The following is a 19388-nucleotide window of genomic DNA, read 5'->3' as shown; positions in this document are numbered from 1 at the left end:
GACATGTCAGCTGGAGATGTCAAGGGGGCTGTTAAATATATAGCATGAGTTCAGGACAGAGGTCTGGCCCAACTACAAATGTAATAATTTTTAAGCACATAAATAGATTAAAAACCATGAGATTCAAAATTCTTGAGCTGAAAAAGATCTTTCATACAAGACACACTCATCATTGATGAAGATAACGTCTAAAGAAATGCAGTGATATGGCCAAAGTCAAACACATATAATGCATTTCTAACGGAGCTGGTATTCTTTAGTCCTGCATTTTCTTAAGAACAGTGTACTGCCATCTGGTATACTAAGTAAAGGTCTGCTCTTCGAAGAGCTAAGTAAAAAGGAATTCCACTTCCAGAAAAGATTCCCCAACTATTACACATAAAATATGGAACCACTTTCTCTCTCTTAAAAAGCACTCTCTAAAGATGTTAAATATATAATACATTGGAAGCACTCCATATAGGTTTGTTTAATAAATAACAAATTTGACATTAAAGAGCCCAACCTTGTTGTGACACTATTTGTCAAAGTGGTTATATTTAAATATTTTTACTTACCTGATATTTAAGCCAATGAAGTTTGTCCATGTGAAAATATAATCTCCACCAAAGACCATTCCAATATAAGTTATTAATATATTCTAAAAAAAAAAAAGCAATACACTGTTACATAAGTTTAACTGAACTTTTTAAATATTCACATAAACGCCTCCCTGGTTTTTTTTTGTTGTTGTTGTTGTTGTTGTTTTTAAATCAATCTTTATTGTTCATATTATTACAAAGGTTCCTCATTTCTTCCCCCCCTCCACCAGGTTCCCACCCCACCCTCCGCCCCCTCCCCACCCCCCATTGTCCTCATCCATAGGTGCACAGTTTATGTTCAGTCTCTTCCTCCCTCCCTTTCCCCCCAGGTCAGTCCACTCCCCTCCCATATGGCCGACTCTACTACAATGAACCGCTATTATTGTTCATCAGGTTTTTCAATCTCCTTTTGTTGTTGTTGTTGTTGTTGTTTTAATTAATAAACTTTTACACTTCTAAGAATAAATTTTAAAATCTACTAATTTTAAACCTTGTTTTTTTTCTGCCCTGGGAATTGAGAGCAAACTTGTTTACATGTAAACTTGCCCTTAGGCTATCAAAAGGTGTAGCCATTCAAGTGTAAATGGACACATTGTTTAAACAAAGCTGCTGGTTGGAATTGGATTACCTGTTCTGGGTCGGAAGGGCTTGTCATTCCCTTTCTCCATTAAAATTAAGGTGTTAGCTTTAAAACCTCTTTTTGGCAAGAGACCTTAAACTTTCAGAACTTTAAATTTTTCAGATAGTAAATCAGTTACTTAGCATTTTCTCAAATCAATAATACCTCCACATGCCCAAGGATACACTTCACACAAAAGACATTTCCAAATAGATCAACCAACCTCATCCAGACCCCACACAAACCAATTACAGATCAACACCCCAGCGCTATACTAACTCAACACATCCAGATCTACGCCTTCCTCATTTATTCAGCAGACCCTCAAGTTCCCCCAAAAGTTTCCAGCCATGTCTGAGAGGCAGTCTTGGGGCGGAGGCAGGCGAGGAGCAAGCTGTTCCGGGCCTGGTTGCTCCGGGCCTGGCCTCTGTTGCTCTGGTCCATTCCACAACCACCTGCTCCAGGTCTGGCCACTGCTGCTTCCGACCTGGCTGCTCCGGGCGTGGCCGCACCCGGCCCGGTTGCTCCAGGCCCGGCCACTCCGGGACTGAAACGCCTCCCTGTTATGACCCAAATACCTATTCTTAAAATGCAAAAAATAAATAAACAGACAATAACAAAATTCCACCAAACCTAAAATGAGTGCAGTATGAACAAGTATACTAACAAGGAACAATGACATTAGCCTCTCCCCAATTTTTCCTCTACAGAGCGCTAAATGCTTTCACCAATACTAAAAAATACTAACAAGGTAATCAAACTTTCTCTGCTCTGTGGAATGGGCTGACATTATAAATCTAAACAGAGAAACTCTGCTGCTTCTAAGGGCGGAAAACACTGAGGCGTACTTAGCAATCAGAAAAGAATGCTTTTCCTCTCGTTGAGGTAACTGTTGACTTGTGATGGGACAGTGAAGAAGAAAGGCCTGCTAAGGTCAAGAATCTTTCCCTCTTTTTTGAGAAGGATAAAGGGGATGGTGGGAGTTTACCAACATGAAGAACGTATTTAGAGGAGTCTTAGTATTTTCAAAACACACATGGGAAGTTATTTCAAAATAGCATATCTAAAATCACATCGCCTGACTCCCTTAAACTCCCAGGCATAAACATCTTCTGCTTATCTGTGCTCCCCCTTTAATTAAACTCGAACCACAAAGGTGAAATAAAATTTTCCAAATGGATTCAGTTCTTCCCTAACAACCTCCATTCTTTCACATTCCTAAGTCACTTACCTCCCTCCCTGCCTTTACAACTGCCATAAACTGTAAAAGTCACAAACATTGTTAGTACCTGGGTTCTCCTAGATTAGGCCTCTGAAGCAGAAAGTGCTCTACTTTAAAATGAACTTCCAAATTACTTTCATAATGGAGTGCCCTTGGAGCATTCGAAATTATGTCTGCCTCTTCTAAGTCTAAGGATAGAGAAAGTACGTTACCATAAGGCAGGTCTTTCTAATAATTTCAGGGGGTGTGAAATGCCATGGAACAGTAGGCAGCTGGGGAAAATGTGTAACAGGACCTCTCTTCAAACACAAGATCCAGAGATCCAGAGAGAAGGTGGGCTACCCTGTGTAACTGCTCAAGGAACTTGAGAAAGGGAAAAGACAGAGAACCCAGGCCTCACTGAGCAAAACCAATCAGCAGGAGGCAGAAAAACTATAAGTACACGTTAGGGCAGCCTAACACAGGTTTGCTATCAGGAAAAGATCCCAGCTCACAAAGCAGAACTAACCAGGAAGCACAGAAGAGTCCAGTAGTTCAAGACTAACTCTCAAGTTTTAGTAGTACCTGAGAATCATCTGGAAACTGTTAAAGATGATCATTTCCAGGCTCGACTTTAGAGATTCTAACTCCGTATATCCGAGGTGGGCCTAGGAATTTCCATGTTTAACTAGCTATCCCGAGTGATTTCCCCACCACACTTAAAAGAAACAAGAAATGCTGACCCAAGCGTTCATGGGGTTGGGATCCTCAAGCACAGAAGACAGCTTAAAGCCCCTTGGGGAACAATGACTGAGCTAAAGGGTATCCACTGAGAGGCTAAGGAAGGAAGCTCCACTGTCACTCAGGAGAGTGAAATAGCAAGGGCTTCCGTGGACTCTCATCCGCCAGAAGGTTCCAGACATCCTTCAACAGCGATACCACATGGCAGAAAGAAGCAACAGCAATTGCACACTAAACAGACAATCCAATTCTCTCCCTCCCTCTGAAGTTTGGAAGCAAAACTGATCCCTTTGGACTAAGTTCATAAGGTTCTACACAGAGAAGGAAATAGGCAAAAGTAAAAAACTGGACTTCATGTTCATGAGAGCATAGCTATATTTGTGCCCCTTGCTGATAATGACAAAGAAAGTGCACTAAGAAATTCTAAGCAAATAGGTTTAGTTATTAAAATTAAATATAGGCTCTCCTATACCATCCTTCTTCTTGGCTAAAAACATGGTACCAGCTGCCCTGCTCTTGCTGTTCTTATTCTGAAGATGCAAGCCATCCAACTTTGCTCTTAAAGCATTTACTTTACAAAATGGAAACAGAGCTGCAAGCTCATTTGGGTGGGGGGGCCAGGGAAGAGGAGGGACGGAGAAAGGGGGGAGGGTGGGGCACTAAAGCCATGTCAGCCAGCCAGACCTTTGAAAGTAGATTAACTGTCTAGATTTCAATGGAATTCAAACAATTGATTGTTATAGTTCCATCTACAATTCTATTCACACCAAACACTCCAATTCCATGAAGTTTTGACCCAAATCTAATTTCTGAAATAAGGTCATGTGGACACCACTCCATTGGGGGTGCAAAGGGTAACACAGAGCAGTAAAAACTTGGCTCTGCAACCACTGGCCTCACTTTCTGACAAAAGGGGCATCATCAAGGAAGTCCCAAGGGCACCTCCACTCTTTCCCCAGTGATCTGGGATCTACCTCTCTCTGTTTTACCTTTCTCAGAAAGCAAGCCTACCTGGCTAATCCACTTAAAACTCAGGCTCGCTGGGGCCACTTGGATCTTAAACCACTACGATGACAAAGTCGGGTGAAAGAGGCCTCAGGCTTCAAAGCCACTAATGTCAGCTCAGTATTTTTTTTCCCCATTTTTTTTTTTTATTGATTATGGTATCACATAATTGTCCTCATCCCCCCAATCCCATCCCAAACCCCTCCCTACATATGTCCTCCCCTCCCCCCCACCTCCCACCCCCATTGTCCATGGCCACTGGCCAGGCCCATGTGCATGCACACAAGTCCTTTGGTTGATCTCTTCCCCACTACCCCCACCCTCCCCAAATGTCAGCTCAATATTTAAGTCAACTTGGCTCTCCTGGTGAAGATAAATGAGCCTGACTCAAATAAAACGGTCAGGAGGAAATGACATCACTGGAAAAGTCAGACGCAGCTTTTAAAAGTGGGCCATTAGGTTTGGCTGACACACAGGAAACCTCCCTCGATTAGTTCTGGCAGGCACCCTTCCCCTAAAAACAGCCAGCACTCAGCAGGCAGAGAAGAAGCAGCTCTCATCGGGGGTTAGAGACAGGCCTCTCCCTACTGAGCTCGTCAGCTGCCCAGTCAGAAACAGGCCGAATTCTTCTTCCTCTTCTCTAAGATAACAGGCTCTCCTTTTCTCACGCTCCTCCTCCGCAGAGCTAAACTGCCAGAAAGTAGAGACACTGTTCTCCCTGAGTTCTTAAAGACTATTTCCGAAACCATCACCACAATTTGCCAGACTATTAAAAAAAAAAAAAAAAAAAAAAAAAAAAAAAAAAAAAAGGAAGAAATAAGGAAAAAATATGGCTTAAGGCCTTAGCCAGACTTATTTGAGAGGAATAATTCTCAAGTAAAGCAGGTCCCCAAAAATAACAGTATTTTTTTCAACTCACCTTAATACAGCCAACTATTGTAGTTGTAAGAGCCGAGTTATACTGAGTGCAGAGTACTGTGGCGTACATCAAAATAAACCTGGGATGAAGGAGGAGAGGTATCTTATGAGTAAGATCTAGGTGTTTTCTCTATAACTAGTATATCAAATTCCAGACTCATAATGAATATTTTTGTGGCCCAGCCAATATAAAGGTATGTAAGAAACATTTCAATAAAAATTTCTTAACTTAATTTTTACAATATCCTGTTATACATAATTATTAACAATGTTCACTATTGACTGGTTACTATAAACGTACACACCCTTATGTGCAGGCGCACCATTTCTCTCCACTAATACTAGCAGCAAATATTTAGCAGCCGACTGCCATGTCATTAGTCTTAGATTGACTTGTTTGGTTTGTGTAGCACGAAATATTTCGCTTTCAGAGAACAAGAAAAATAGGTTTATTTGTATTATGTTTATTAATTTGTGCAGTTATTCAGTGTCTGATAAGCTGATGTTCAAGAAAAATTACTAATTTTTATTAAAATATTCTATCATTTATTTCAGCCCTTTTTATTCAGCATGTGTCTCTCGAAATAAACCTACGTTTCTATGAAAATTGAAGCTTTTTTTTTTTTGCGGCCCACATAAACTTAAACCTTGTGTATTCAGCCCGTGTTGGCCTTCGAGTTTGACATGCTTGCTTTACAACAATCACTAACTGTGCAAACTCAGGCAACCTACCTGAGTTCTGAGCCTGCTTTCTCATGATTATAGGGACAACAACATCTCCCAAATGGTCAATTTAGAAAAAAAAATAACCCTATGGTCAAAAATAATTTGAGAAATAATGGTGCTTATTACCCACTACGTCATTGCGTAAACATTAGTTGTCCTCCAGCCTTATAAGCATGACTTTGGGAATCTGTTTAGCTGCCCTGAGGGCACATTCCCAAGGGCTGTGAAACCACCTGAATGCGGAAGTTTCATTATCAGAGGGACAGAACTGGATACACTCAAGGGACAGAACAGGATACTGAAGATGAGGCAAAAGGACCCTAAAACACATTTCTCTAGGAAAACTACTTGATTACAAGACAGCAAAGGCTTACCCCATCACACAAGAGAGGGTGAACTGCAGAAGAAAGAGGGTGTCCGCCCAGCCTTCAAAATCCATTGCCTGCAATATATGACAAAGCATTCAGTTTTGGAACAAAATTAGCTGTCCCACTTGTTAATCAAAATCCTGTACTTGCTCCCAACAAACACACACACACACACACACACACACACACACTTTTCCCTGCATCCCTCCAAGGACAGATGATGTTCAAGAATTTCATATATAAGGAGTTGAACCAATAAGCAGGTTCAAAAGGTTTTCTCCTTTTCAAAATGCAATGCGAGGGAGATTTTGTACTTCTCCCTATGGGTACAAAGAAACTGGCATTAGCTTGAAGGCACAAGCCGCACGGGGCAAATCTCAGTAGTTCTCCCAGATGGCTGGTATGAAAGGCTTTCTCAAGCATTAAATCATGCTCCCTCCTTGCTACATGTGAAGCTCAAGTACAGCCTTAGCTGCACAAATTCAGCTGAGGTCTGTTCACAGAGAATTACTATTTTAAAATAGTTATAGAAAAAGCAAGGCTTTTGCTGTTCTGTTTTTAAGCAAAAAGCAACAAAACGAAGAGATATGAATGGGCGCATTGATCATCTCATCTCTCATCCAGAGGGAGGGTTTCTCTCTTACGTACGTAATTTCTCTTGCAGTAGGAATTGGATAAGCAAATGTGAGACACATTTTATCTTTTGCCCCTGCCAACCTGCCCTGCTTCTACTCTTGCCACTTTGACATAAATAATCTCACAGCTCCAGGGCGCCAGCAGTTTGGGCTCCTTGTGGTTTATGAAATGTCACCATGCAGTTTCACACTCACATGTGAAGTGCTCTTTTTTGCCTGGAGTGCCCTTTCCCTCAACACCCAGCTTCTGCCCACCCACCGCACTGAAGGTCAAGCACCTCCTCTGCGGCACTTTCCCTACCCAAGAACACCTTCCCCTGAGCCTCAGCAGACGGACTGCGCCACAGGGCTCTTCCCTCTGGCCTGTGTGTATCTACACCAACTCTACAGGCTGTGAGCCGCCTGGAGAGAGGACCCACATCACATCTATCTAACCATATTCCTAACACAGCACTTGACAGACAGTAGACACTCAGTTTGTTTATAGTTCTTACTTTGTTGAGGTATAGCATACCAGAAAAAAAAATGAACCAGTTATAAGTGTATAATTCAATGAATCTTGACAAATATACACTCAGTGGCCAGGTTATTATAATTTCTGAATGCATAATAACCTGGCCACTCAGTATATACCCTATATAATAAAAGACAAATATGCAAAGTGTGCCCTCGACCAGGAGTGTAGGCTGGCCAACTGCCCATGTCCCCTCACCCTGGCCAGGCTGGCCAGACCTCATCTATGTATGAATTGGGACTCTAATACGCATACACACACACACACACACACACACACACACACACACTCACTGAGTGACCAGATTATTATGTGTTCAGAGGTCATAATAATCTGGCCACTCAGTGTATATAGTCATGTAATCACTCATGATAAAGAAATTTCATCTCAAAATCATAAAACTCCTCAAAGAAAATACAATATAAGAAGAAAAAAAAGGTCCATGACCCTGGTCTTGATAACATTTTTTTGGATATGACACAAAAGCACAAACAAAAGCAAAAAATAAGAAAAAATACATCAAACTAAACAGCTGCTGCACAGTAAAAGAAACCATCAACAGAATGAGAAGGCAACCTACTGAGTGGGGAAAATACTTGCAAGTCACGTATCTGTTAAGAGGTTAATAACCAAAATCTGTAAGAAACTCATACAATTCGACAGCAAAAAAATAAAAATAATAATAAATAAATAAATAAAATAACCCAATTAAAAAATGGACAGAGGAACTAAATAGACATTTTTTCCAAGGAGGACAGATGAAAAGGTGCTAAACATCACTAATCATCAGGGAAATGCAAATAAAAAATACAGAGATATCACCTCACACCTGTTAGAATGGCCATTATCAAAAAGACAAGGTTGGAGAAAAGGGAACCCTTGTACACTGTTGGTAAAAATGTAAATTGCTATAGCCTTGATGGAAAACAGTATGGGGGTTCCTAAAAAAATTAAAACTAGAACCACCATATGACCCAGCAATTCCACTTCTGGGTATTTATGTAAGGAATTAAAATCAGGACCTCAGCCGAAACCGGTTTGGCTCAATGGATAGAGTGTCAGCTTGGGGACTGAAAAGTCCCAGGTTCGATTCCAGTCAAGGGCATGTACATTGGTTGCGGGCATATCCCCAGTGGGGGGTGTGCAAGAGGCAGCTGACCGATGACTCTCTCCCATAGATGTTTCTAACTCTTTATCTCTCTCCCTTCCTCTCTATACAAAATCAATAAAATATATATTAAAAAAAATAAAAAAATAAAAAAAATAAAATCAGGACCTCAAAGAGATAAAATATGGAAAAATATTTTATATAAAATATAAAAAATGAAATATTATGTAACCACTAGAGGCCCAGTGCACAAAATTCGTGCATGGGCAGGGGAGTGGGGGAGTGTCCCTCAGCCCAGCCTGCATGCTCTCCAATCTGGGACCTCTCGAGGAATGTCCGACTGCCCGGTGGGATCAGGCCTAAACAGGCAGTCAGACATCCCTCTCACAATCCAGGACTGCTAACTCCCAAATGCTCACCTGCCTGCCTTCCTTATTGCCCCTAACCACTTCTGCCTGCCAGCCTGATCATCCCCTAACCACTCCCCTGCCAGCCTGATGGATGCCTAACTGCTCCCCTGCCACTCTGATTGCCCCTAACTGTCCTCCCCTGCAGGCCTGGAAGCCCCCAACTGCCCTCCCCTGCTGGCCTGGTCGCCCCTGACTGCCCTCCCCTGCCGGCCTGGTCGCACCCAACTGCCCCTCCCTTGCAGTTCTGGTCCCTCCCAGCTGCCTTTCCTTGATGACCATCTTGTGTATTGAAGTGATGGTCAATTTTCATATTACCTCTTTATTATATAGGATGAGAAAAAAAGGAAATCCTGCCATTTGCAATAATAGGACCAGAACGTGAGGGCATTATGCAAAATGAGATAAGTCAGACAGAAAAAGACAAACACTGTATGATCTCATTTATATGTGGAATCTAAAAAGGCCAAACTCAGAGAAACAGAGAGAATTTCAGGGATTGGGGGGTAGGGAGATGTTGGCCACAGGGCACAAACTTCCAGTTATAAGTTCTGAGGATCTAATGTACATCATGGTATTACAATTAACAATACTGTATTGTGTAGTTGAAAATTCATTAGTCAGTTAATTAAATAAGTGGTGTTCTAATTCTCACTCTGCCATTAACTTTCTGCAAGGCCATCATAAAATCACTACACCTAAGTCTCTATCTATGTTACAAATATAGAAAGCAGACTCCTCCATTTGCTCTTACAAGAATCAAATCAGAGAATGAAATGCAGACATTTCAAATGTATTCAAATTTAGATATTATTGACTTAAAATTCCACCATTAGCCGAAACCAGTTTGGCTCAGTGGATAGAGCGTCGGTCTGCGGACTAAAAGGTCCCAGTTTGATTTCAGGCAAGGGCATGTACATTGGCTGCGGACACATCCCCAGTAGGGGGTGTGCAAGAGGCAGCTGGTCGATGTTTCTCTCATCCACGTTTCTAGCTCTCTATCCCTCTTCCTTCCTCTCTGTGGAAAATCAATAAAATATATGAAAAATATATATATATTTAAAAAAATTCCACCATTATCTCTCAATAGATGTGCAAATTTTTCTTCTCCCTAAGACAGAAGTCACAGTAAACATGTACATTACTAACGAGGAGGGGGGGAAAAACACATTTAAAACAAAATTTGTGCCTCTAGAAAAGTCAGAAGAAATGCCCGCTTGTTCAATCTGTGTGATACAGAACCAGATGGGCTCCTGCCACAAGGCCTGCAACCTTCAGACTGGCTGAGAGGGGGCTGTGATTTCAGACCGGATAGGAAAGATGCTTTCTCAGGCTTCGCTTCTGTTTTGGACGAACTCTCCGGTTCTAGGTGCTGGTGGTGTAAACTAATACCACAGGCCAAACCACAGGCATGAAAAGAATGTGGTGTAACCCATGAGCAAATGGTTGATATGGACTCCCTAAAATGAGGCATTTGTTTGAATGGGACTTTTATTTAAATAAAAATACTTAGAAAAAAACATGTAATGAAAAAAAAAAAAAAATGCCGTTTTAATTTGCTTCAATTAAGGAAATTAAGAGAGAAAGGGAATACCTAATAAGATTAGGCACTAAATACTACATAATCAATAATACAACCAATAAAATCAAGTCCAGGGAAACAATCAGACTTGTCTGATAAACCAGCTCTAAAAGACTGTTTCTGGCCATCTGGACCACTGTCTAGTAAACAGCTGGAGGTTGTCTAGACTTTGCAAAAACTGCTATGACTACGTGGCAATATCTGCAAGGAGTATAGGATAACAGGACCAGTTCACCACTCCTAATCCAGTGAAAAGCATGAAATAATTCCAACGTGCACTTTAGTCTAAGATGCAGCCATTCTCTCTCTCAAGAAAATTTGCTAAGAAAAGAGTCGCCAAATTACTTTAGACATGAAATAAATTCCAAATCATAACTGGGACATCTTCTTAAGTGTTTTGATACCTCCCTACTTAGTATAAAGTCTAAAAATAATAAACCGTTTAGTCTTTGGACTTCATGGTAAAGAAAAAATGTTGGCATATGATACAATTCTATTTTCAAAATTCTTTTCCCTAAAAAACTGTGTTAAAAAAAAAAAAAAAAAAAAAAAAGGAAACCTTATCCCAGAAAGTAAGCTGCTAGGAACCTTTCTAAGACAGAAGATAATGTCCGGGGAGCCAATAACTGCGTGGCTCCTTCCCGCCCTGGGAAAGTCGTCCTCGGGTACCTCTACAGTTCTCTGCACCATTCTGACCATTCGCCACAACTGCTCCTGCTCTCCCTCACGCTCCTATCTCAGACAAGGAACTGGAACCCAGGTATCTCACTCCCTCTGCTCAGCAGGCTCTGCCACCTAAGCAAAACCTATGTATTGTACCATGGCAAAAGTAACTACATACTCCAGCTCACCAACAAGTCACTTTTAAAAAATATATTTTTTATTGATTTTTTCATAGAGAGGAAGGGAGAGGGAGAGTTAGAAACACCGATGACAGAGAAACATTGATCAGCCGCCTCCTGAACACCCCCTACTGGGGATGTGCCCGCAACCAAGGTACATGCCCTTGACCAGAATCGAACCTAGGACCTTTCAGTCTGCAGGCTGACAATCTATTCACTGAGCCAAACCATTTAGGGCCAATGAGTCACTTTTATTGCAAAAAGAAAGATTCTCAAAGGTGAGAATGGCTGAAAACATTATTTTTGTCAAACGATAATCCAAGAGGAAGATGTAGTCATTCGTAACTAGTGAACTATAACGGACCCACCCCTCTTGTTTTACGTCTGGGAATACCAAGGTCCACAAAGCAGAAGGGACCTGTCGCCACGTGGAAAGGATAATTCAGGGTTGAGACTCAGTCTCTGTGGTCTACAGAGTGACCCAGAAACGATGAACAACTCTGGAGAGGCAGAACCAATGGCCTAAAAACCCTTCCTATTTAGTCAGCTATGCGTATGAAGAGGCACTGCCAGGTGGATGATTTGTGCAGCAAGTTTTCCTGTAAACTCATCTGAGCCGTGCAATGGAACCAGTGATATAATGCAGACATTCTACCACAGACCAGGCCCTCAGTGCCGGCCTTGTGAGATCTACAGCGAGAGTCTGTTCTCCGCCTGTCAGAGAACACCTCGCAGGCGGTGCTGTCAGCAGGCCTGGCGCCCGTCCCCAGGGCTCCGTGAATCATGGGCTTTGTGGGGCAGCCATTCCTTTTGGAGGCAGCACCCGATCAGTGTAAACACAGTCTGTCCCAGCTGACACTTTGGAAGTCATTAGCCAAGTGATGCTTGCTCCGCCTTTATCTGGTAAACCGGGTATCTTTTATGGACAATACTCTGGCTTTTGCATGATACGCAGCTCTGGGTGTGTTGTGTTTTGGGGTGTGTGTGTTTTAAGGAGAACCCTTTGAAGTTAGAAAACCTATGTGGTTTAAAAATATATATATTTTATTGATTTTTTACAGAAAGGAAGAAAGAGGGATAAGAGTTAAAAACATCGATGAGAGAGAATCATCCATCAGCTGCCTCCTGCACACTCCCAACTGGGGATGAGCCCGCAACCAAGGTGCATGCCCTTGACTGGAATCAAACCTGGGACCCTTCACTCCGCAGGTTGACGCTCTATCCACTGAGTCAAACGGGTTTTGGTGAAAACATACGTTTTTTAAAAACTAAATGTTGAAATAGTATTTGGTTCCTTGGTCTCTGGTAAACCCAGGACTTTGAGAACTGTAATGTTTTTTTAATTACACACACATCTGGTTTGGTTTCTCAGAAAGCTTTGCCAATGACCTTGTATTAGGTCCTCACTGGGATGGATGAGTTGTTCAGTTGAATCTTCCCTTTCAGTTATTATGGTAATTTAGTTTTCTTCTTCTTCCTAGTCCTCCAAGTCTTGTTTAAAGGCTGTGGCAGCCCCATAACTGCTCTGCAGCACTGCCTCCCTGGGATTCCTTCCTAACCGAGGACTTTTCCCTCCTCCACCTACGAAGGTGAGCAGTGGGATTTGAAGAAAAGGAATCTGCATTTGATTCTGTTTCAATTTATATCCTAGGTCCAGTGTCTGCAACTCTGAATAATGAGAATAAACTAATTTGTCCCACCTCACCCAACTATTTTAAAATTTAAGAGTCATCATTGGATAGTCATCATTTTTTTTCCCTTTAACTTTATCGTTTCCCTATCATTACTTTTATAAAATATAACTTAAAAGTACATTCACGTGGTTCTATAATCAAAGAAATATAAAAGGATGAATAATCAAGTCTCCCTCCCATTCCTGTTTCCTTGGCAGGGAGAATGAGTCATCCAAAGAGGTGCCTCTGAGGTATGCAGTTCATTTTACGCTAAAGGCACAGACACCCTGCAGGCTCAAGAGAAACTTTTGTTCTTCCCTGCCCCGCTCCCCCACCCCACCCCCAACTACTTAGAAGAACTTAAATTAAGGGCCTTCCCCATAATAAGAGATTATCAGAGATAACCTTTTCAGCCTATCTATCTATATGGTAGGGCAAACTACTAGTTAGCAAGCATCTATTCCTTTTATCTTCGTCCTGCAGTAACCTTCCTCTGGAGTCCCGGAGCACTTTCCTCCTCCGTGGGTCAGAATGTGATACACACGACATTTTAACTTCCTGTCCTGAACCTCGCATGTGGGGTTCCCATATGTACATACGGAATTTAATCTGGTTATTTTCTTGTTAGTCTGTCTCATGCAGACTTAGCTATTAGACCAGCTAAAGAACCTTGCAGGACAGAGGAAAGTTTCACCTACCCCTCCCCCACCGGCCACCCTCCCCACAGCCCTTGTGTGTCTATGTCTCTCTGACACACTCACTCTCTCTCTCTCTCTCTCTCTCTCTCTCTCTCTCTCACACACACACACACACACACACACACACACACACACACACTGGTGCTTGCTTTATTAGTCTCATTATATTCATCTAGTTGGTTTTTTGTTTTGTTTTTACTTAAATAGTGAATAAAATGTATGCATACATACATTCTTATTGTTGTTTCCTTTCTACTTTACTCAAAAGGTAGCATATCACACACACTGTTTTATACTGTGCTTTTTGCTTAACAATTTATCTCAGAGATCTTTTCATTCAATTACATAACAGATCTGGGTCAGGAAAGCCAGGGGCCCAAGAGATAAGGAGAGTTTATCAGCACTGGTTACCAGGAGTCAGGGAGCCGCTGGGCTCATGCCAGCTGTCAGAACAGCAGCCTTGTCTCCACCCTGGAAGGCCTTCCACTTCTCAGAAACTCTGTCTCAGCCCTGGAAAGAAAGGGCCCTACCTAGAGAAGCAGCCAACTTGGTTGATCCAACCTACTCAGTTTACACAGGACAAAGCAGGACAGGAGGGCAAGGGTCTAGTCCAAAGTCAGACCGTGGTCAGGGAAAGAATTAGAGATTGCTGGTCGTCTGCCTTCTGGCCCCAAATTCTCTCTCCTGTACTACTTATTTTTAGGGACTTGTCACTATCTGCAGAGTAAACTTCAAATTCCTGCATTTAACACTGGTCCCAGCTGGGAAGGAAGCAGGGTGTGGTGTGGTGGGAGGAGGGAGAGCAGGAGTCACAGAGCCGGGAAGTCTGGGTTCCAGTCCTGAGCCCTCTTTGGGCTCCCGTTTCCTCATCTGTGAGGAAGAGGCTGAACCATGCTCTCTGAGGTCTCTTCTAAAGTCTCTGAGTCTTGCATTTCCCCCTTCTAAGCATCCTGAAGAGTCTAGTTCTTGCGGTTGAGCCTGTGCTCATGCTAGTAGTCACACCTGGGATGTACCTTTTGTTTTTCTTCCTCCACATCTTTCAAGGCCCACCTTGACTTTGCCTGATATTTAGTTATTCAGAAAATGTCCCCTGCGAACAAGCGCGGCACTCCCACCACATCTCTTAGAACCTGCCCTTCCTTTGACCTAGATCAGTGGTCAGTAAACTGCCGCTCATGAGCCACATGTGGCTCTTTGGCCCCTTGAGTGTTCTAATGCCATTTCTTCAAAATAGACTCGCCCAGGCTGAAAACCGACTTCTGCACATGGGCCACGAAGTTTCAATCGCACTGTACGTGCACGCCCGCACATGGTATTTTATGGAAGAGCCACACTCAATGGGCCAAAGAGCCGCGTGTGGCTCTCGAGCTGCGGTTTGCCGACCACTGACCTAGATTATCCTTTCAAAGAGGCACAACCATTGGGTTGTCTGCTCAAAGGAACCTGACAAAGAGGCTTTCCCCTAACCATCTGATGCAAAACGGGACTTCTCCAGTCACTCTCTTCATTCTATTTATCTTCATAGCTCTTATTGTATAATTATGTGTAGTCCACCTCATGCCACTGGAATGCAGGCTCCTTAAGGCAGCAACATGTCTCTCTCTTTCTTTCTTTCTTTCTTTCTTTCTTTCTTTCTTTCTTTCTTTCTTTCTCTTTTCTTAGAACAGCATCAGAGTGAATGAAAAGAAATATGATTATTTGTAAACAATTAAGTAACAACAAGGCCCAGCTTCAGAGACTTCACTTCTAATACTACCCTGGGGTGTTTTTCACATTCAGTAGCTTGTTCTGGAAGAAAGCCCTAGTCCAGGCGTCTTCAAACTACGGCCCGCGGGCCACATGCAGCCCGCAGAAGAGTCTGATCCGGCCCGCCAGGTTTTTTGGGCAGTGAGCGCAGCCGAGGTGTTACAGTAGGAATTAGTAGTTCATATAGTCCGGCCCTCCAGCTCTCTGAGGGACCATGATCTGGCCCCCACTTTAAAAAGTTTGAGGACACCTGCTAGTCGGAAAGAGAGCACAGATGTAGTCAAGCAAGGGATCGATGTGGAGTCAGACAGGCAGGCTCTAAAATCTGACACTGTGCAACCTTACGCATGCCCTTAACCTTTGCAAATCAGATAATGACCTACCTCACAGGCATACAATGAGGTCAGGGAAAGTAATTTATATGGGAGCATCTTATCAGGTACAAGGCCTCATACCCTATAAGGCCAGAAGGAGGCCCAGATTGTTAACTTGGGAACAGCTTTAGTTAAAGGTACACTGTCACATGAAAAAGCACCCATTCTTTAAAAAATACATGCACCTACATGAATGTCCACTTATAGGTATACGTACTTTGGAGAAAAAGCACAGGTCTAAAAGACATGTGCTAAAAATGAACCTGACTTACTAGAAAACTCTGACATGGGAACTCGTTACCAGACTTCAACTGACCACTCTGAGACTGAATTTTCCGGTGGAAGAAATACACTGCAACTCCTGTAGGCTGCTATGAGCATCTTGGACACAGTAGGCTGCCTATGGCTTCCACCCATTGTTTCTGTGCTGGTTAATAAAAACACACCCCTCAACCACCTCTCTAAGTTATGTCTCAACAACCACCCCTAGCACAGGTGAGCATTACTTGTTGCACTTGGTAGATAAGAAAGCCAAGCCCTGTCTCCTTTAGTGAAGTGCTCTTGTGCCCTTCACAGTATTAGGCTCAGGTGATAAGAAAGAAAGATGAATTAGGCGGTCTTCTTGCCTTTGAGGACCATGGAGTCACCTTGTGGAGTAGACCTGTCACCATCAGAGCAATAAACTATGATAGGTTTTGTGGAAGAAATGTTTTGGGTGCATTGTGGGGTATAAAATGGAAAAGGATTAAAAAGCTAATCTTGCCAAAACCGGTTTGGATCAGTGAATAGAGTGTCAGCCTGTGGACTGAAAGGTACCAGGTTCAATTCCGGTCAAGGGCATGTACCTTGGTTGCGGGCACATCCCTAGTAGGGAGTGTGCAGGAGGCACCTGATCGATGTTTCTAACTATCTATCCCTCTCCCTTCATCTCTGTTAAAAAAAAAAAAAAAATCAATAAAATAGCTAATCTTGAACTCCAGCTGGTTTGGCTCAATGGATAGAGCATTGGCCTGTGGACTGAAGGGTCCCAGGTTTGATTCCAGCCAAGGGCAGAAGCCTGGGCTGTGGGCTCAATTCCCAGTAGGGGGCGTGCAGGAGGCAGCCGATCAATGGTTCTCTCTCATCATTGATGTTTCTATATCTCTCTCCCTCTCCCTTCCTTTCTAAAATCAATAAAATATATATTTAAAAAAAAAAAAAAGCTAATCTTGAGATTCAGCCCACATACATTTCTTCCAACCCTATACTTATAGCACTGACTGATGGTCATGCACTTTGGTGCTATTTCTTACACCATCTCTGTGTTTTCCTGGTGTGGCAAGAACTATGCTATATTTCTCATATATTCCCAAGAGAACTTAGCACAGGGCTTTCTTAGCAAAAGAAAAATACTCAGAAATACTAATCCGAATTGAACTTAAAATAACATTGAACTGACTTATCTCAGGAATTTAAGAACAGAATCAAACTTAGGTTCTCAATTCCCAAGTTTCAAATTTAATTCACAGCCTATGAAAACAACACTGATAATTCACTGATATTTTAATTCCGTGCACAGGAAAGCTTCCTGAGGCATTCCATCCCCAACAAGGAGAGAGACTTGATCCTCTTCCATTTTACACCCTATAGTGCACCCAAAGCATCTCTTCCACAAAACATAATAGTTTATTGCTCTGATGATGACAGATATGCTCCACAAAGTGACTGATGGTCCTCGAAGGCAATACCACCTAACTCATTTCTTTTTTTTTTTAATCACCTGAGCCTAACACTGTGAGACACACAACAGCACTTAACTATTTGAGAATGTTAGAGGGAGAACAGATTAAGGAGAGAGATAAGAAAAAGATCATGAGATGGTAAGGTTATCAGCTAGCATGTCTATCTATACCTCAATAAAAGTGATACAAGAATAACAACCTATATATATATAAAATCCTAATACACAAATAGAGTGAACATCAGAACAACCAACCGGTTGCTATGACGTGCGCTGACCACCAGGGGTCACGCATGGAACATGGTGAGCGTTGGCAGCAGGCGGGATGGTGGAGCAGGTGAGCGGGGGCGCCAGACCAAGGTGGGGTGCCAGTCGCTGTGATCAGGGCAAGCCTCCCGTGGTTACTGAAAAGTCTTTGCCCCCACGCACTGTGGTCCCACTTGGTGCTCACACCTGCTGCCGGCGCTGGAGCCACTGCTCGCACCCACTGTTGTCACTCAGTGCTGGTCCCAATCGCTTGGCGCCATCAGCTGGTGTGAGCGGTGGCCAGCCCCATCACCCCTGAGGGCTTCTCCACATCCCCCTTCTCCTGAGGGGCCATCAGGGCAGCAGCTGCCACTCGCACCCATTGATGGCACTGGACCCACTCGCACCCGCTGCTGACACTAGCCCCAATCACGTGGTGCTGTCAGCGGGTGCGAGTGGGGCCTGCGTATGGGAGTGACAGGACCTACCCCTGTGCCCACCACAGCCCACAGTTCCTCTCACAGTGCATGAATTCATGCACTGGGCCCCTAGTACCCTTTAATAATAAGAGTGAGAATGAACAAATATGTGAGATCAAAATACTGGTGGGGTTTGATTATAAAACAATGAGTTCAGTTCCCATAATTACTTTATCAGCCCAATTTCAAAGTATTTAGATGAATACTTCCTCCAAAATAAACCTTTCTTGACCTTTGCCTGGCATTTTCATTGGGGAAAAACAAACATTACTCAAATTTCACTCCTCTGCTTAAAAAAAGGAGAAAAATCTAAATCTCATTCTAATGCGGGTGGCAAAGTAATTTTTCCACTAAGAGTAAACATTCTTACTTATATTGAAGCATTTCATATTAAATGTGTGTTATTGAAATATGCATGAATTATTATTTTCTAGTTCAATTATAATCACTCTGGAATGAAGATATTTCTCCTTTGGTTCAATTTTTCAAGTAGCTACTAGTCAGAATTTCAAGTTAATGAAAATTCCACCTTTGCCAAGTATGTAGAATAACCTAACCAACCACATTACTCCTTCCAACTCTCTCATGTACAGATTGGCCTCGAGATCTGCATTGCCAAGGAGGGCCTGGTTATTCTGCATCACATTCTTGCCCCAAAGCTAAAGAGAGAGGGCTGCTTCAGCCAAAGTCTGCTAGAGAAAGACAGAACCCTGCGGAAAGACCAGGGCCTTTGGAGTCAAGCTTGGGTTTAAATCCTGACTCTACTACCCACAGACAGTATTACACTGAGCTAGTTACTTAGTCTCTCTGAACTTCATTTCCACATGGGCAACAGAGCTGTTATGGGTTACATCGTATCACACACATAAAGTGACTGGCACCTGACAGGGGCTAATAAATGTTGGTTTCTCTTCCCACTTTTTTCCACAGCCACAAAATATTTATTTCAGCACTCTTGTTCAGTCAAAGCAATAGCTCAGTTTTCTACTTTGGTGTCATTTGTAGGCCTGCTAGCAGCCCGGTTACACAGTGCATTAAATCTTTACACATGTTCAAGCTGATCTGTGCCAGGTTTTTTGTTTGTTTGTTTGTGTTTGTTTTAAGAAAGTTCTTGATGAGGGGGTAGAGGGGGGAAACCCCAAACAGCTTTAAAAACAGTCAGTCTTCTCCTACCTTTTAATTCAAGAGCAATTTTTTAACAGATT

The 19388-nt window shown here is 42.6% G+C and overlaps 1 protein-coding gene across 3 annotated transcripts in view; it reads right to left on the bottom strand.

Annotated features, from left to right (window-relative positions):
• Positions 1 to 19388, bottom strand: part of SLC35D1 (solute carrier family 35 member D1) — a 49638-nt gene that overhangs the window by 16275 nt on the left and 13975 nt on the right. For 2 of the 3 annotated variants that reach the window (XM_036447128.2, XM_045584491.1), the window contains 3 exons: positions 6166 to 6233; positions 5067 to 5145; positions 558 to 640 (listed from right to left, as the gene is read on the bottom strand). In XM_036447128.2, the coding sequence (XP_036303021.1) occupies positions 558 to 640; positions 5067 to 5145; positions 6166 to 6233 (230 nt within the window). The remainder of the gene's footprint in view (positions 1 to 557; positions 641 to 5066; positions 5146 to 6165; positions 6234 to 19388) is intronic. The other variant, XM_036447129.2, reaches the window with a different exon arrangement.

The sequence above is a fragment of the Pipistrellus kuhlii genome, unplaced genomic scaffold (assembly GCF_014108245.1).
Source record: "Pipistrellus kuhlii isolate mPipKuh1 unplaced genomic scaffold, mPipKuh1.p scaffold_m20_p_2, whole genome shotgun sequence".
In the NCBI taxonomy this organism is placed as follows: Eukaryota; Metazoa; Chordata; class Mammalia; order Chiroptera; family Vespertilionidae; genus Pipistrellus; species Pipistrellus kuhlii.
The sequence above is the reverse complement of the archived record's forward strand: the minus strand, read 5'-3'. Positions and strand labels throughout refer to the sequence as shown.